Here is a 16,421-nt window from a genome sequence, read left to right as displayed (position 1 = left end):
TCTACTGAGCAAAACAAAAGTACAGTACTCTGATTTTTTCCCCTGTTATCTGGGGTTACCCTGATTTGCTTATGGTTTGCATAAATTTATGTACTATAGATAAGAAGCTAATGTAGGATGAATAAAATAAAACAAAAGATGGTAATTAGTGCAGCCTACTGCAATTGTATTCAGACCCAATATTCACACACAGTAGAACCCTTTTATATTGCTAGTGTCCAGGGACAAAACTAACACCTGGAGCTGTAAGACTAACAGGGTTATATATAGAGAGATATATTAGGTTTTCATTGCATGCAGTAGTTGATTTTCAGGGGCTACAATCTGACTCATGATAGAAGTAAAACCACAGAACACGCCATGTCATGAGGGGATTCTACCACACCTGAAATGCGTGATATGTTAAAATCAGAACAGCAGAATAGGGAAGATTTTGCATTCAGATAGGGAAGACTATTCACTGGTATAGTAAACAGCCTTGAAAGTGCAAGGGGAGCAGGGGTGAGAGGGGCGTGATGGGGAGGAAAGGGTTAAGACTTCTACACTTCCTGGCTTCAAAATTACCTATGCAGATTCACAATATTCTGCTCCTCCCTTTTCCCAGGAAGGGAACTGATCAAAGCACCAGTTTCCTTCCTTTCGGGTTCCTAGAACCTGGGGAAATTTGAGGACAAGTTACAGCTAAGGTACACTGAAACATGGACTTTCCTATGCAGCCATGGCTTTTTTTGAAGAGAAAAAGAGTAACCAGCTCAAATCTCATCATAACAAACTTCAAATTCTTTTTTTTTGGTACTGGAATCTAGAGATACTGACTATTGCCCCCAAAGTGGGTCATCTGTCTGGGCCTGGCAATCTCTTTTATACACGCAAGCATGTCATCATAACTGGCTTTGGGCTTTAGATGTAGAGTTCTTTCCATTACACACACCTTAGGACTGACAATTGTAGAGTTCTGTTCACTAGTTTGGGATCTGCCTGTGAGAAAAGTAATATGATTTAGATTTACAGAGTGTCTTCCTTGGTAAGAGCTCAAAGCCGTACCTCCATGTAGTAACATCTTTTTTTTTGGGGGGGGGTGCTAGGCAATGCGGTTAAGTGACTTGCCCAAGGTCACACAGCTAGTAAGTGTTAAGTGTTTGAGGCCTGATTTGAACTCAGATCCTCCTGACTCCAGGACCAGTGCTCTATCCACTATGCCACCTAGCTGCCCCATGTAGTAATATCTTAAAGGAGCTATATAATACCCCTGACTATTAAGAGAAACTAATGTGTTGAACACATTTAGACAATGCATTTTCATTTCCAAATTTTGGTACGTGGGAATAAGAACAGTTAAGTATGATTTTATTGTTTTCTCAGGAAGCCTGGGGCTGCTTTACTGTTTGGAGTGTTTAACTGCTCATCTGAGAGGGCTTAAGAATTTTAGAACAGTTTTTCCCCTGAAAAAAGCAAGCTTTATACTCTAGACAAATGCATCTTATCATCATAGCATTTTCATCAAGTACACAAGTAAAGATATTATTACCATTTTACAGATGGAGAAACTGAGGCACAGTGAGGTTAAAGTCAGAAACAGGCATAGCAAGGACTTTATCTTTATCTTTGTCTCCAGGCTGTCAATCACGTCATGGTTATTCCTACCACTTACCTCCATTGTTTTGTTGAGTACTAAGGGCACACCTAAATCTTAGTTTCAAAGCTGTCACTGCTTCTGATCCTAGTTATTACTGAGGTTTCCTACTGAAGGGAAAGACTGCAAACAAAAGATAACCATTCTGCTTAAACATATACTGTTAGCTAGTATTAAGAAGAGAGCTGCAGAACTCCAGCCTTTTGTAAGTTTCTGGAAAACCGCAAATAAGCATATCTTGGAGCTTCCACAGGTTGCAAAATATGAACAAAGATGGCTTGCTTATGTAATCTTAGTTCTTCTAAACTAGACTTACTCATGTATGTGTATGTGACGGGTCCACTCATGTTTCACTGGAAACAGGGAAGTGGTCAGTATTCCAAAGAGCCAAGCCTTTGGAGAACGATTCCTCTGAGTCTGAAGAAGTGGAGGAAAAATTGTCTGTACAATACACACCAGCTAAGAATTCATCAGGTCCCTTAACCCAGACAGTGACTCCTGGGAGACAAAGCACTGGAAAATTCAATCCATTAATTCAAAAGTTCTAACATTTTAAAACAGAAAGAATAAATTGTTTGAAAAGTGTGGTTTTTGACTTTGTGCAACAATGCCTTTCTTTGGGGTGGGGAGGGGAAACCCTTCTGGTTGCTTTTAAAATGATTTTGCAAAAAAGAAGAAGAAGAAGAAGGAGAAGGAAAAGAAGGAGGAGAAGAAGAGAAGAAGAAGAAGAAGAAGAAGAAGAAGAAGAAGAAGAAGAAGAAGAAGAAGAAGAAGAAGGAGAAGAAGGAGAAGGAGAAGGAGAAGAAGAAGAAGAAGGAGAAGAAGGAAGAAGAAGAAGAAGAAGAGAAGAAGAAGAAGAAGAAGAAGAAGAAGGAGAAGAAGGAGAAGAAGGAGAAGAGAAGAAGAAGAAGAAGAAAAAGAAGGAGAAGAAGAAGAAGAAGAAGAAGAAGAAGGAGAAGGAGAAGGAGAAGAAGGAGAAGAAGGAGAAGGAGAAGAAGGAGAAGAAGGAGAAGAAGGAGAAGAAGAAGAAGGAGAAGGAGAAGGAGAAGAAGAAGGAGAAGAAGAAGAAGAAGAAGAAGAAGAAGAAGAAGAAGAAGAAGAAGAAGAAGAAGAAAAAGAAGAAGAAGAAAAAGAAGGAGAAGAAGAAGATGATGAGCGGCTATTGCTTTTCAGTCATTTTCTAACTGCTCGTATTAAGACAATTTGGATGCTGAAGATGATTTTTGAAGCAGGGCTCCCTGTCTGGCAGTCATCTATTCTTCTGAGTGCTCTTCTGCATCTCCTTGGCTTGTGACGTCTTCAGCAGCTTCTGGCTTGGGGGCAGGAACCTCTGGTTGCATACCATCTCCATCGAAAACAATATCTTCAGGATTTGGTGGAGGGGGGCAGAACTCTTCATTTGGCAAGATGTGCCGGAAAAGCGTTTCAGCCTGCCAAGAGAAGAAATGGCAAAATGATATCTGGAACTAAACTGAACTCAAAGTGCTTATGAACGTGTGTTTTTTTTTTACTTAAATAACAGTATACATTCAGCAAAAGAAACCAACTCACGGAATCACAGGCTATCATTAGAACACAATTCTTCTAAAGTAAATGAAGTCTGTGCTTCCCGATTCCCTACAAGTCCCTCATCTTCTCCACCCCCCAACCCTTCAAGGTCACTGTACATGCCAACAAAAATGCAGTTTGTGATTATCTATGAAATTTCACCATAGCCTATTTTCCTTAGCACTATGATACCTAGAGAGGTCAGTCAGTTTCACATATAATTCTAATGAGCCACCTGCTATCATTCTATTTTCCCAGGGTTTTGTGGGCACCCAAAGTGCCAAGACTGGAGGAGAGCTGGACACGGTGAGGCAACAGAATGGAGCAATTAAGTGCGGCAAGTTAATGGGTTTCATTTGGCTAAAGAGAAGCCCACTTCAGGACACAGTCTCACTGCATCTATTTGTTTTAAATATTATAATGCTTTTCCATATTGTAGCGATTCCTCCTTGCCTCCCACACAACATACAAAGTCAGCTACTGAGCTCAGGTTCTTCTGTTATCCAGTCATTTCAGTCATGTCCAACTCTTTGTGACCCCATTTGGAGTTTTCTTGGCAGAGATACTGGGGTGGTTTGCTATATCCTTCTCCAGCTCATTTTACAGATGAGGAAACTAAGGCAAACAGGGTGAAGTGACTTGCCCAGGGTCACACAGCTGCTAAGTGTCTGAGGTCACATTTGAACTCAAGTCTTCCTGACTCCAGGCCTGGTAATCTAACCACTGCACCACCTAGCTGCCTCAGGTTTTCTAGCAGGTGCATAAAGAGAAAAGGGATTTTTTGGGCAGATGATGGAGGCGAGATGAAGAATGATGAACCCCTTACCTCTTATGCATATTTGAGAGGGAGACATTTTTTTGGAAATACACTTGATTCTAGATTTTAAAAAATGAAATATTTGTGAAACTAGGCCTTACATAATTTAACATAACTAAGTCTGCTACTCATAGAAATTTTACAATTTACAAGAGACAGTATACTCGCAGGTCTACTGGCTTTTGAGTTAACCTTATTCAACTGAAATCATGGCCTCAAAGTCAATACCATGTTTTTTGGGTATTCATTATCATTAATTATTTTAGGAAGTAGCTTGTGTGTTGATTATTTCAAGGACATGAATTTTAAGATCACCTTTCTTGACAAGGGACTGCTTTTGTACTTGGATTTTAAAATAACTACAGTTTTTTTTCATAATAAGATTACAAATGAAAGGAAGAAAGAAAGGAAACACGCATTTATTACGCAATTACTATGTGCCAGGTACTGTGCTAAAACACTGAGGCAACAATAAAAAGCAAAAATGGTCCTGCTTCTGAAGAACTTCGCAGTCTAACAGGGTATCTATATACAAAGTAGAGGAACTGCAGGTAATCTGAAAGACATTAACAATTGGAGAGGTTTGGGAAAATATAAGAATGTTAGTTGTGATAATAGTTGTGAAGAGTGGGAGAATGTTAGGGGCAGCTAGATGGCGAAGTGGATAGCTCCAGCCTTGGAGTCAGGAGGACCTGAATTCAAATCTGGCCTCAGACACTTGACACTTAACTAGCTGTGTGACCCTGGGCAAGTCACTTAACCACGATTGCCTTACCACAAAAAGCAAAAAAAAAAAGAAAAAAAGAAAAAAAGAAAAAAAAAGAGTGGGAGAATGTTAGGGACAACTAGATGGTGCAGTGGATAGAGCTCTGGCCTTGGAGTTAGGAGGACCTGAGTTCAAATCCGGACTCAGACACTTGACCCTGGGCAAGTTACTTAACCCTGACTGTTTCACCAAAAAAAAAAAAATTAACAGAATGGTTGCAGTGAAAGCCCACTTAATACACACACACACACACACACACACACACACACACACACACGTATGTATGTATGTATGTATGTGTATATTTTTAAAGGCTTAAACATAAAAAAAAGTTTTTCCATATATACAAGCAGAACAGAAAAAGAAGATTCTATGTAAAATCATGAAATTCCAATTCAGAATACTGGTGCTTTTTTTCTTAAAGGACATAATACATTTTACATGTTAATTTCAAAAGTGTTTTGTTTGTCTGTGCTTCCTTCTGTGCATTAAACAGAATGTTTTAATGTATGTCTTTTGGGGTACCAGTATCACTTAACCCAGAGGTAGCTAGGTAGTACAGTAGATAGAGCATCAGGCCTGAAGTCAGGAAGATTAATCTTCCTGAGTTCAAATCTGGCCTCAGGCACTTACTAGCAGTGTGACTCTGGGCAAGTCACTTACTTCACCCTGTCTGCCTCAGATTCCTCCTCTGTGAAATGGGCTGGAGAAGGAAATGGCACACCACTCCAGTATCTCTGCCAAGAAAACCCCAAACGGGCCATGAAGAGTCAGATAAGACTGAAACAAGGCAACAACAACAACAACGATAACTGCTTAACCCTCTTACTGCCTCCCTTTTCCCCTCACTGAAAACTAAGAGACAAACCCCCAAATCCCTGGTAAACAGTAAGCAGTCAAGCAAAATCAATCTTCCCAGTGGCCACATTCATACATGTATGTCTCTGCACCTGTCCATCAACCTTCTGTCAGAGAGTGGGTAACATACTTTATCACGGGTCCTCTGCTCATAGTTCATGTCTTTCAAAGCTGTTCTCCTTCACAACTTGTACACTTCCTTTGCTTGTATACATTGTTCTCTTGGTTCTGCCAACTTCACTCTGAATCAGTTCATGCTACCCAAGATTTTTTTGAAATCATCTTTCATCAGGTCTTTCACATATCACAATTTCTTTAGCTATGAATCAACTGTTTAAGAAGCAATCCAAGGCACCCCTTTAGACTCTTGTTCTTTGCTTTTCTCCTCCACTCCCACCCCACCAATACTTCCTTCAGGATGAGGAAGATTATTTTGTTTATGACTATTCCCTCCCTGGTATTGTCCTCTCTTAACTCTTTCTCTCCCCTATCCCATCTCTGTTTATTTCCCTGTTTAGTCTGATGTATTTCTATTCCAAACTGTATGTTCAACTCTGTACTTTCAGATAAGAGTAAGGTTCATCTGATGCTCTTTCCCCCGACACTTTCATGTCCATGTTTGTATACTATTTATTCTTCTCACACACTCCAAATGGAGTTCCACCTCCTTCTTCCTCCTTTATACACTAGTATATTCCTTTTACACTCATTTCTGTTTCCCCTCTTTAAACTCCCAGAACTGAAAAAAAAAATCCACCATTAGAATCTCGGGTTTTTTTTTTAACCCTCTCTATACTCTTTAAAGACATAAAGGTTCTGAAGAGATACTTGTTTCTTTTCTCCCTACTGGAATGCTAACACAACATATAGCTCCTTCCAATTGCTACAATAAATTGACCTTTCTAGGTTTCTCTATATTCCTGTGTTTATATTCCAGATTTTGTTTTCACCTATGATCTTTTCATCAGAAATGCTTAAAAGTTCTCTGTTCCATTAAAGTTCCCCTCTACACATACACAACTTTTTTTCTGTATAGGATCCTACTCAACTTTTCAGGTAAGGGGAAAAAAGAACATAGTAAAAAGTGTATGGCAGAGAACAAAAAAAAACTTACAAGGAAGCAAAGAAAAGATGGACAGCTCCGAACACAACACATAGTATTTATTACATAGGCTTTTCTGAAATGGAAATTTATTGCTATATATTTTGAATCCTCTTATGTTCCTCTGTGCATGACATTTTTCTTTTCTTATTTTGTATTTAAGTTTTAATATTTATGTTTCTCTTTTCTTATTATATATTTAAGTCTAAAATAAAAAGATAAAAGAAAAGAAAAATAACTAAATTATCTCTCCTTGAACTGTTCCTCAGTTCAGTTGTTTTTGATATCAATATACATTTTCTTTTTTTCATTTTCTTAAAAAATATTTCTTGCTGTCTCATGGAGTCACTGATTTCTGTCTGGTCTATTCTAGTTTTCAGGGATTCCATTTCTTGGGTAAGGTTTACCACTGTCTCTTCTAAGTATTTATTCACCTTCCAATTCTTTCCACCAGAGCACTTATTTTTTATGTCATTTTTCATTTCTTTTAGATATCATATAGTCCTTGTGGAAAATCTATTTTTTTCCTTTGAGCTTCTGCTTGAAATTGCTGGGGAGGTATTCTCTCCTTTTCGGGGAGCTCTAGATTAAACAATAACTTTTTATACTGGTTGGTGTTTTCTTTGATTTCTTCATCTTTCTAGCTTTTTGTTCCTGCACTGGAATTTTATGCCAGGGCTAGCTAGGCTCTACCCATGCTGTGCTCTTTAGTGGGATAGCTGGTCCTGCTTAGTCTCACTCTGGGTTCCCCTAGGTTTCTGAGCTGACCTTTTGGGTTTGTGAAGTTGAGTGAGCTGGATGTTCAGGGCCCTCTCTCTCATATTAACACAATGTTAAGGACCTCAGTGTCCCGGAGCCTGGGCTACCCTGGATCTTAGTGCTACAGTCTAAGAGCTGTGGTACCCTGCTGGTTGACACATGCAACTTTTATTGCCACTTTCTAGGGTTTCCATAGTTGCCACCCTTGGGCATCATGACCACTCCAGAGCTTTTTGAAGGGAGTCCTATGCTTCTGCTGCTTCCAGACACAAAGTCTTACAGGTTACATATATCTTCTCTCTGGTCAAGCTGACTCTGGCTTTGCTGGTATCATCTTTCCTGTTGTTCATGGGCTTCTGGCTGATTATATACTTCTTGGGTGGAGGAAATAACATTGTTTTTCACTAGACCTGTTGATCATTATTCCAATCTGGAGTGAACTTCACAGTTCATACTGGAAAGAATTCATTACTAGATTTTTTTCCACTAGATTTTGTTATCATTATTCAATCTGGTGTGAATTTCTGGGTTTTGCTGGAGTAGGTATGTGGGAGATGAGAGGTCTACCTCCTGTTTGGGCAACCATCTTGACAAGATGAGAACATAAATTTGTAGTGGACCCAATCATGATTTCCTTTAGCTCTCTTCAATAGAAGCATGTGAATAGGAGAGAAAGAGGTGGATTGTGGGAGTAATCCAGGGTTGGACTCTGGTATGTGATGAATGGCATAAGGCAAGAGATTTAAGAGTATTGTGCAAAGTTGAGTTGGTTCATCAAGGAATCCATAGAGGGAATGGTGGTGCATATGGCCCGTGTAGGGGGATAACTTGGGAAAAGACTGGCTGGATGGATGGAATGAAGGACATGATGAAATTAAAGGACAGAGTTGAGAACAGATGGAATTACAGAAGATTATGATAAGATAAAGGTATTTTAGAGCTCTTAAACAAGGAAATAGAATACTTTGAGGAGATAACTAGATGAAGGCCAGGACCATCCCTGTGTGTAGCTGAGGTGGGGTGGAGGAATAAGTCATGGAAATTAAACAGATTAAAGAATTTGGAAATTAGGCTCTTTGAGAGAACATCAATACTTATGTTCAAGTCCTCTCTATATGAGGGCAGAAGAGGAGACGAAGACTATGAGTTAGGCACTGAAGTCACTGAGGAAGGAAGGAGTATGTCTTGTGGAGTCAATATCAATCAATGAGTGCACTGTGATGGGCATCTGGGATCCAAAGACAAAAGTGAAAGCGTCTCTGCTCTCGAGGAACTTATAGTCTAGTTTGGGGGAGACAATGTCCACATATGTAGTTATGTTCAAAAGAGACACAAGATGATTTGGGGGAAAGGCACATGCAGCTATGGAGACCAAGAAAGCTTTCACGTAAAGGGGGGTCTTCAGGTAAGCCTTGAAGAAAATGAAAGATTCTGAAAGATGGAGTAAGGAGGGAGTGCATTCCAGGGATGGAGGACAGCCAGTGCAAAGGCAAAGATGCCGAATGCAGCATATGAAGACCAGTAAGATCTACGTGGTTGGCTATATTATGCATATGAAGGGAAATACTATTTAGTATGGCTGAAAAGATAGGCTGAGGCCAGAATATTAAAGGCTTTAAATGTCAAATAAAGGAGTTTATATTTAATTATACAGTTAATAGGGAATCACTGGAGTTTGGGTAGGGGGATGACATAGTTAGAGCTACAATTTAGGAAAATCACTCTGGCATCTGAGTAGAGGATATGATACAGTGGGAAGAGACATGAAAGGAGACCAGTTTGAAAGCTATTGCAATAATCCAGGTAAGAAGCAAGGAAGGCCTGAACAAGGGTGGTAGCTGTGTGAGTAGAGAAAAGGGAATGGGGAGGTAGATACAGCAAGATTTAGCAATCGAATAGAGAAGATACATGGAAAATGAAGAACTGAAAATTACACCAAACTTGTAAATCTGGGTAATGAAAAGAATGGTGCTACTCTTAACACCAAAAGGGAAGTTTGGGAGAGGAGTAGATTTGGTGGAGAAATATACATTCTGTTTTTGGCTATGGTGGGTTTGAGGTATCTATGGGGCATCAATCTGACCTGTCCAGTCGGCAGTTAGCAATGCAAGAGTAAAACTCAAGAGAGAGACTAGGTTTGGGAATAGAAATCTGGGAGGCATCATCATAGAACTGATGAGATCACCAAGATGATGTGCAGAGAGAGAAGAGGAGATGGCTAAGTCAAAGACTTGGGGTATACCCAAGATCTAGGGGGCACAATATGGATGATAATCTAGTAACGAAAACTGAGGAATGACATGTACAAAAATATTTATAGCAGCTCTTTCTGTGGTGGCAAAGAATTGGAAACTGAGGGATGCCCACCCGTCGGGGAATGGTTGAACAAGTTGTGGTATACGAATGTCATGGAATACTATTGTTCCATAAGAAATAGAGCAGGCGGGTTTCAGAAAAACCTGGAAAGACTTGCATGAACTGATGCTGAGTGAAGTGAGCAGAACCAGGAGAACAGTGTACACAATAACAGCCACATTGTGCGATGACTAACTTTCGTAGACTCATCTCTTCTTAGCAATGCAAGGATCCAAGACAATTTCAAAAGACTCGTGATGGAAAATGCTATCCACAACCAGAAAAAGAACTATGGAGTCTTAATATAGATCAAAGCATACTATTTTCACTTTTTTGTGTGTTTTTTCTTTCTTGTGGTTTTTCCCTTTTGTTCTGATTGTTCTTTTACAACATGACTAAAGTGGAAATATGCTTAACATGACTGTATACGTTTAACCTTTATCAGACTGCTTGCTTTCTTGGGGAGGGGGGAGAGAGAAAAATTTGGAACTCAAAAATTTTATAAAACTTAATGCTGAAAGCTATCTTTACATGTAATTGGAAAAAAAATAAAATACTAATAATTAAAAAAAAAACACTTAGGAATGGTCAAAGAGACTGGAGGAAAACTAAGAAAGAGCAGCATCACTAAAGCCCAGAAGAGAGGCTATCCAGAAAGAGAGAGTGATCAATGCTATTCAGTGCTGCAATGAAGTAAAGAAAAACAAGGACTATGAAAACAACACGAGATATGGCAATTAAGAGCTCATTTGTAACTTTAGAGAGAACAACTTCAATTGAGTGATGAGTTCAGAATCCAAACAGCATAGAGTTTAGGAGAGAGTGAAAAAAGAGGAAGTAAAAGGAGCAAGTATAGATAGCCTTTTTCTCTTTGTGCACACTGGTAAGTATCAAGTAAAGAGGGAGAAACTGAAAATTAGAGAGTGGATAATTCTGGAGGTGATCTGCTGGAGAAGACAGGAAAGGATGGAATCAGGGGTACCCGTCTGGAGTTGGCTTTAGTAAAGAGAAGGAACATCTCTTCATCAGAAACTAGAGTACAGGAGGAGCAAATAGAGGATGATGGTAAGAAGCTGATGAAAAGTGAGCTTTCAGCCAAGTATTAGGTGAGGTCCTATTTTTCTACACTGGTAAAATTAAGCATATTAATTGCAAAACCTCTACTCACATTCCCCTCTGATGCTTCATTCTGCTGGGGAAGTGGATCTAGGTTCTCAAAGGTCATGCCAAACATTTATAAACATCTGTTGAATGAATGAACCATGCATGCTCAGGCTCTGGCAGGTCTTTGTAGGCTTGGGAGGCTCAAAGTAGAGACCAAGCCTGCAAACCGACCTTGCTGGGTTGAGAGAAGATCCTCCTCTGAGGGCTGGCCACCAGGGCAGCAAGGGTTTCAGCAACAGGGACTAAATAAAGGCTGGATCCTCAGGGCCTGTGACCTGCCTCAGGAGCAGAGAAAATACCCCCACCAAGGAATATAAGGGCCTGGAAAGCATCTAGAAAACATGCTTGGGCTTTGACACATCCTACACAGGCCAAGTTCAGTTACCAGTCACCAGAGCTTTTGTAAATGTACTTCATTTTGTCAGAAGAAACCAAGAAAGTATTTAAGATTTACCTATGATAATACACTGGAATTAGATCTCATTTTATCTGCAAGTACCCATTTGTTAATCGGTTTTTATAAATGTTGTTTAAAATGTTAAGTTCTTCCCCCTACCAAGTGATATGAAGCTAAAAACTAAGTAACAGCTTAAAAATCAATTACATTTTAATAGCATATAATAATTAGTACCAATAATTGCAGTATTTTCTACTGTGATAATATTTTGTTCTTACAATTTATCCTCTTGGAAAGCCAATTTCCTCACTGTAAAAATCCACTATTATCCTTTAATTATAATCTCCTAGAACCACAGTATAGGTCACACTAACACTACCCTAAGCCCCAATTCTAACTACTCTGCAGTTTGGTTTCAAGTGGCATCAGTAGTAAAAGAAATGAAACCACTAGTAACTGGCACACTGACTAGCTGGAAATATTTTTGAACATCAAAACCAAAAGCCTTTGAGTATGCAGTAACACGGAAATGCACAATGTTTTCAGCTTACATGTGGTTTCCATGAGCTAGATTCAGTCTTCTGGGAGCATGGAAAGACCAGGGGATGGATGAGAAGAAAAAAAAAACGGGAGAGAAAGCCTGGGCCTATGGTATAAAGGCCAACTGCTACTAACTTAACTCATCAAATATTTATCAAACACCTATTATGAACTGTGTTTACCACTGGGAAAACAAATATGGGGAAAAAAAAAACATTCCATTACCTGTACTCAAGGAGTTTAAATCTAGTTTGGGGGAAAAGACATTTACAAGAGTGATGTATAAGAATGATCCATACAAAGTGCTATAAGAAAATCTGAGAAGGAAGGGGAGGATCAATGAAGGCTTCGTGGAGAAGGCAGTGCCTGATATGGGCTTGTATGCATGTGGATGGGCGGAGATTCAAAAGGAGGACATGCTATAGGCATGCACAATGGTCTGTGAAATTATATCAACAGAGGAGAAAAACCAGGATAACACCAGTAAGCAAATGGTAGTCAATGTGGCAGAAACACAGAGGGAATGAAAGTGAATCATATGGAGTAAGGTTGAAAGGGTCAAATGGAGTGAGACTGTAGAGAGTCTTCAATGACAAGTTCAAGAGTTTGTCTTTTGTCTTATAGATAATGTTACCTTGATAGGGTTTGAACATGAGGAATGATTAGAGCCATGTATTAGGAAGACTGTTTTGGCTACTGGGTGACAGATGAATAGAAGCAGGGAAAAACTAAAGGCATGGAGACCATCTGCAAGGCAGCTATAAGCAGAGATGTTCCAAAGCAGGGGTTCTTAACCTGGGATTTGTGAACGTGTTTTTAAAAAAAAATACGTGGAGAACTGTATTTCAATATAATTGGTCTCCTTCATAATCCTATATATTTTATTTTGTGCATTTAAAAATATGGCTGAGAATGGGATCACAGCCTTCATAAGATTGCCAAAGAGGTCCAGGACACAAACAAGGCTAAGAACTCCGGTCATGTTTACATGAACCAACGTAAAGTGAAGTGAGCAGAACCAAGAGAACATTGTACACAGCAACAGCAATAGTGTAAGATGATCAAGTGTGAACGACTTAGCTATTCTCAGCCATACAATGGTCCAAGACAATACCAAAGGACTCATGATGAAAAATCCTATCCACCTCCAGAGAAAGAACTAATGGAGTCTGAACGTAGAGCAAAACATACTATTTTTCACTTTCTTTCTTTTTTTGGTTCAAGTTTTCTTCTACAAAATGACTAATTTGGAAATGTGCTTTACATGACTGCACATGTATAACCTCTATCAGACTGCTTACTGTCTCAGGGAGAGGTGGCAGAGGGAGGAAGGGAGAGAATTTTGACCTCAAACTTTTTAAAAAAGAAAGTTAAAATTGTTTTTACATATAAGTAGGGAAAAACAAAATATAATGTTTCAAAAAGAATCCTTATCACAGAGGCATTTGAAAATGGTACAGGAACTTAGGGAGAGAGGGAGGGATTGGATATATAGATCTGAGAGTCATTTGCATAGAGGTAATAATTTAAACTAGAGGTGTCAAGCAGCCCAGGGGCTGCATGTGGCCCACAATACTCTTGAGTGTGGCCTGAACCACACTAAAATGTAATTGGGAAATATGTAATAAAATAAATAAAAATACAATAAAACATATAAAAAATTAATATGTGGTTTTCTAAGTCAGTATGTGGCCCATAGGGATCCTTATATATGGGATAGTGGCTCTTGTTTCTATTTGAGTTTGACACCACTGATTTAAAACCATGGGAGTAGATTATGCCACCAATGGCTAGACTGTACATAGAGAAGAAGACTGAGAAGAGACCCTTGGGGGGACATCCACACTTAGAGACCAGGACAAAAAAGATGAATTCTAAAAGAAGATGAATTGCACAACCTGAGGTCAAAGACAAAAAGACAGTTTCTATATATACCCAAATATTTCTAGCAGCACTATTCCTGGTAATAAATTTTAAAAATCTCATCAGTAAACAAAGCGTGTACCCATCAATTACAGATTGGATGAAGAAACTGTGGTATATGAATGCAATGAAATATTATCAAACCATTAAGAAATTACAAATATGAGGAATTCAAACTTATGAACGGATGGAAGAAACAACTAAGAGAATAATATGCTCAATGACTATAATAGTGTAAATGAAAACAGCATTATGAGATAGCTAATCTCAGAGAAAACGTGATGACCAATCTCAGTAATGGAGAGGAGACCATGAAAAACACTTCCCTCCTTTTGGTAGAGATGAAGGAAGTGCAGTTGCAGAATGTTACATACACTGTCAAATACAGCTACTATGTCAACTATGGTAATGAGGAGAATATCAGGAAAAAACTGGTGTAAGGAACTTTAAAAAAAGAAAGGACAAGAAATAGATATAGAATGACAGTGATCAGTCACAAAGAAGAACTCTAAGGAGAGAGAAGGAAAGATTCCTGAAGTGGAGGAAGGACAGGGTGTCCAGAAGTGGGTGGGCACCAGAGTTCATTGCTACAGAAAGGTCAGGGGCAATGAAGTCAACGCAATGGCCACTGGATTTGACAATTAAGAAGTCATGGGTGATAATGGATAAGTGGAGAAAGGATATAAACAAAAAGCTCTTGAAAGATGAATCGCAAACTCTGAAAAACGATGGGAAATCTTGTTCTAAATCACTAATAAGAGAAATGGAAACCAAAATAATGGAAGTGTGAGCTCATTCCCAACAAACTGGCAAAGATGATAGAAGATGGAAATAGTCAATGTTGGATGGTTAGGGGAAGACAGACATGAATTGGTAAGACTGTAAAGTAGTCTAAGTATTCAGGAAAACCATTTGGCTTATACTAAGAAGGTGACTAATATTTTCACAACAAATTATCTAGAGGTCTCACTGAAAGGCAGAAAGATCGTATATACATTGAAATATTCATAGCAACATTTTTTGTAGTAGCCAAGAATTGAGAATAGAGTAGGATGGCCAAACAAATTGTAATACACACGTAATGGAACATTACTGTGCTGTAAGAAATAATGAATATTAGGAATTTAGGGAAATATGAGGTAATACAAAGTAAAGTAAACAGAACCAGGGAAAAATACATACAATGGCTTCAACAATGTGAACGGAAAGAACAAAATAATCAAAAGCGAATGGTTGGTCTCAAAGAAGAGACATGAGGATGTATTCATTTTCCTTCTTTAGCAGAGACTATGGGCATGTACAATACTGCACATAATGTTGAACTTGGGTCATATGTTGGTTAGTTTCGTTGAACTACATTTTCTCCTATTTTTAATTATTTATTACTGGGGATGGCCCTTTGAGAGGGGGAAGGATGACACATCAGGCAATGCAGGTGATAGCAAAAACAGAAGATATCAATAAAATAAAGAAAAAAGATATTACTAACTTCAGAGGGAGCCGCTTTAGTACAGAGGTGGGAATGAAAGCCAGATGGCAAGAGGCTGACTTGAGGAGCGAGTGGGTGGTAAGGAAGCAGCCCATGTAAAAACCACTCTTTCTAAAAGCTTGACAGAGAGGTGGAAGAAATATATAAGAGAGAGTTGAAGGGAATAGTGGTGTCAAGTGAAGAGTTTTAAGGCAGAAGCAAAGGAACCATGAGAGAGACACTGAATACCAGAGAGAGAGAAGGATGAATGGAAAAGGTCCAAGAGAAGATGAGAGGAGATGGGGTCTAAGGCATAAGTGGAGGGATAAGCCTTAGCAAAGAATGCAACCTTCTCTTCTGAGATTAGAGCAAAGGAGGAATGAACAGTTGAAGACAGAAATGTTTTGAGATATAAAAGAAGGAAAATGATAGAGCTTACAATGAATAAACTTAATCTCAATGAAATTAGGAAGAAAAAGTCATCTCCTGAGAGAAATGGGAGCTTTATGGTTAAAAGTTGATGGCTGGAGAGGAGAGAAAAATGTTTAGAATAGCTGCTATGAGCATGTGACAGAGAGTAAGAAATGAGTTAAAGAATGACTATGCAGCAGTGAAGGCTCATTTCAGATCATACTGACCTAGGCAGCATGGTCTTGCTCTTGGCATATGGGTAATAAGAATGAAGAAAACAGATGTGGGAGATGACTGAGGTATGAGGATTAGTAAAGTGTGAAAGGGAAACGACAGGACAGTAAAGAAGTCAAGGGTGGAAGAAAGCAAGTGTCTTGCTGAAATGGCAGGATATAGCAGCAAAACTGCGAAGGAAAGGCAGTGAAGTTAGAACAGGTGGGATGGACTAGGTCCTAGCAGAATAGGGCATGGATCACGGAACCAAATGGTTTAAGTAAGTGAAATTCAGAAGAATGAGGTGTACGAGGAAGGGAAGAACAGGATATTGTGATCAAAGAGGGGAATTAAGGTGTTTAGGATGTTGGAGGCAAAACAGTTTCAGGTGATTGTGAGGTGTATAAAGTAAGAGGTGACTGGGAAGTTCATGCCAAATTGTGGAGATGGAGTAATTCAGAGACCAG

At 39.1% G+C, this 16,421-nt stretch overlaps 1 protein-coding gene across 1 annotated transcript in view; it reads right to left on the bottom strand.

Moving 5' to 3' along the window:
- Positions 1–2,552: 2,552 nt before the first annotated feature.
- The window catches only part of CHM (CHM Rab escort protein), a 179,623-nt gene continuing 165,754 nt past the window's right edge, over positions 2,553–16,421 (bottom strand). The window contains 1 exon segment of the mRNA XM_020964591.2: positions 2,553–3,063. Within this exon segment, the coding sequence (XP_020820250.2) occupies positions 2,827–3,063 (237 nt within the window). The 3' untranslated portion in view covers positions 2,553–2,826.

Source organism: Phascolarctos cinereus, unplaced genomic scaffold (assembly GCF_003287225.1).
Source record: "Phascolarctos cinereus isolate Bilbo 61053 unplaced genomic scaffold, phaCin_HiC Scaffold_8;HRSCAF=390, whole genome shotgun sequence".
In the NCBI taxonomy this organism is placed as follows: Eukaryota; Metazoa; Chordata; class Mammalia; order Diprotodontia; family Phascolarctidae; genus Phascolarctos; species Phascolarctos cinereus.
This window is presented reverse-complemented; position numbering and strand designations above follow the sequence as displayed.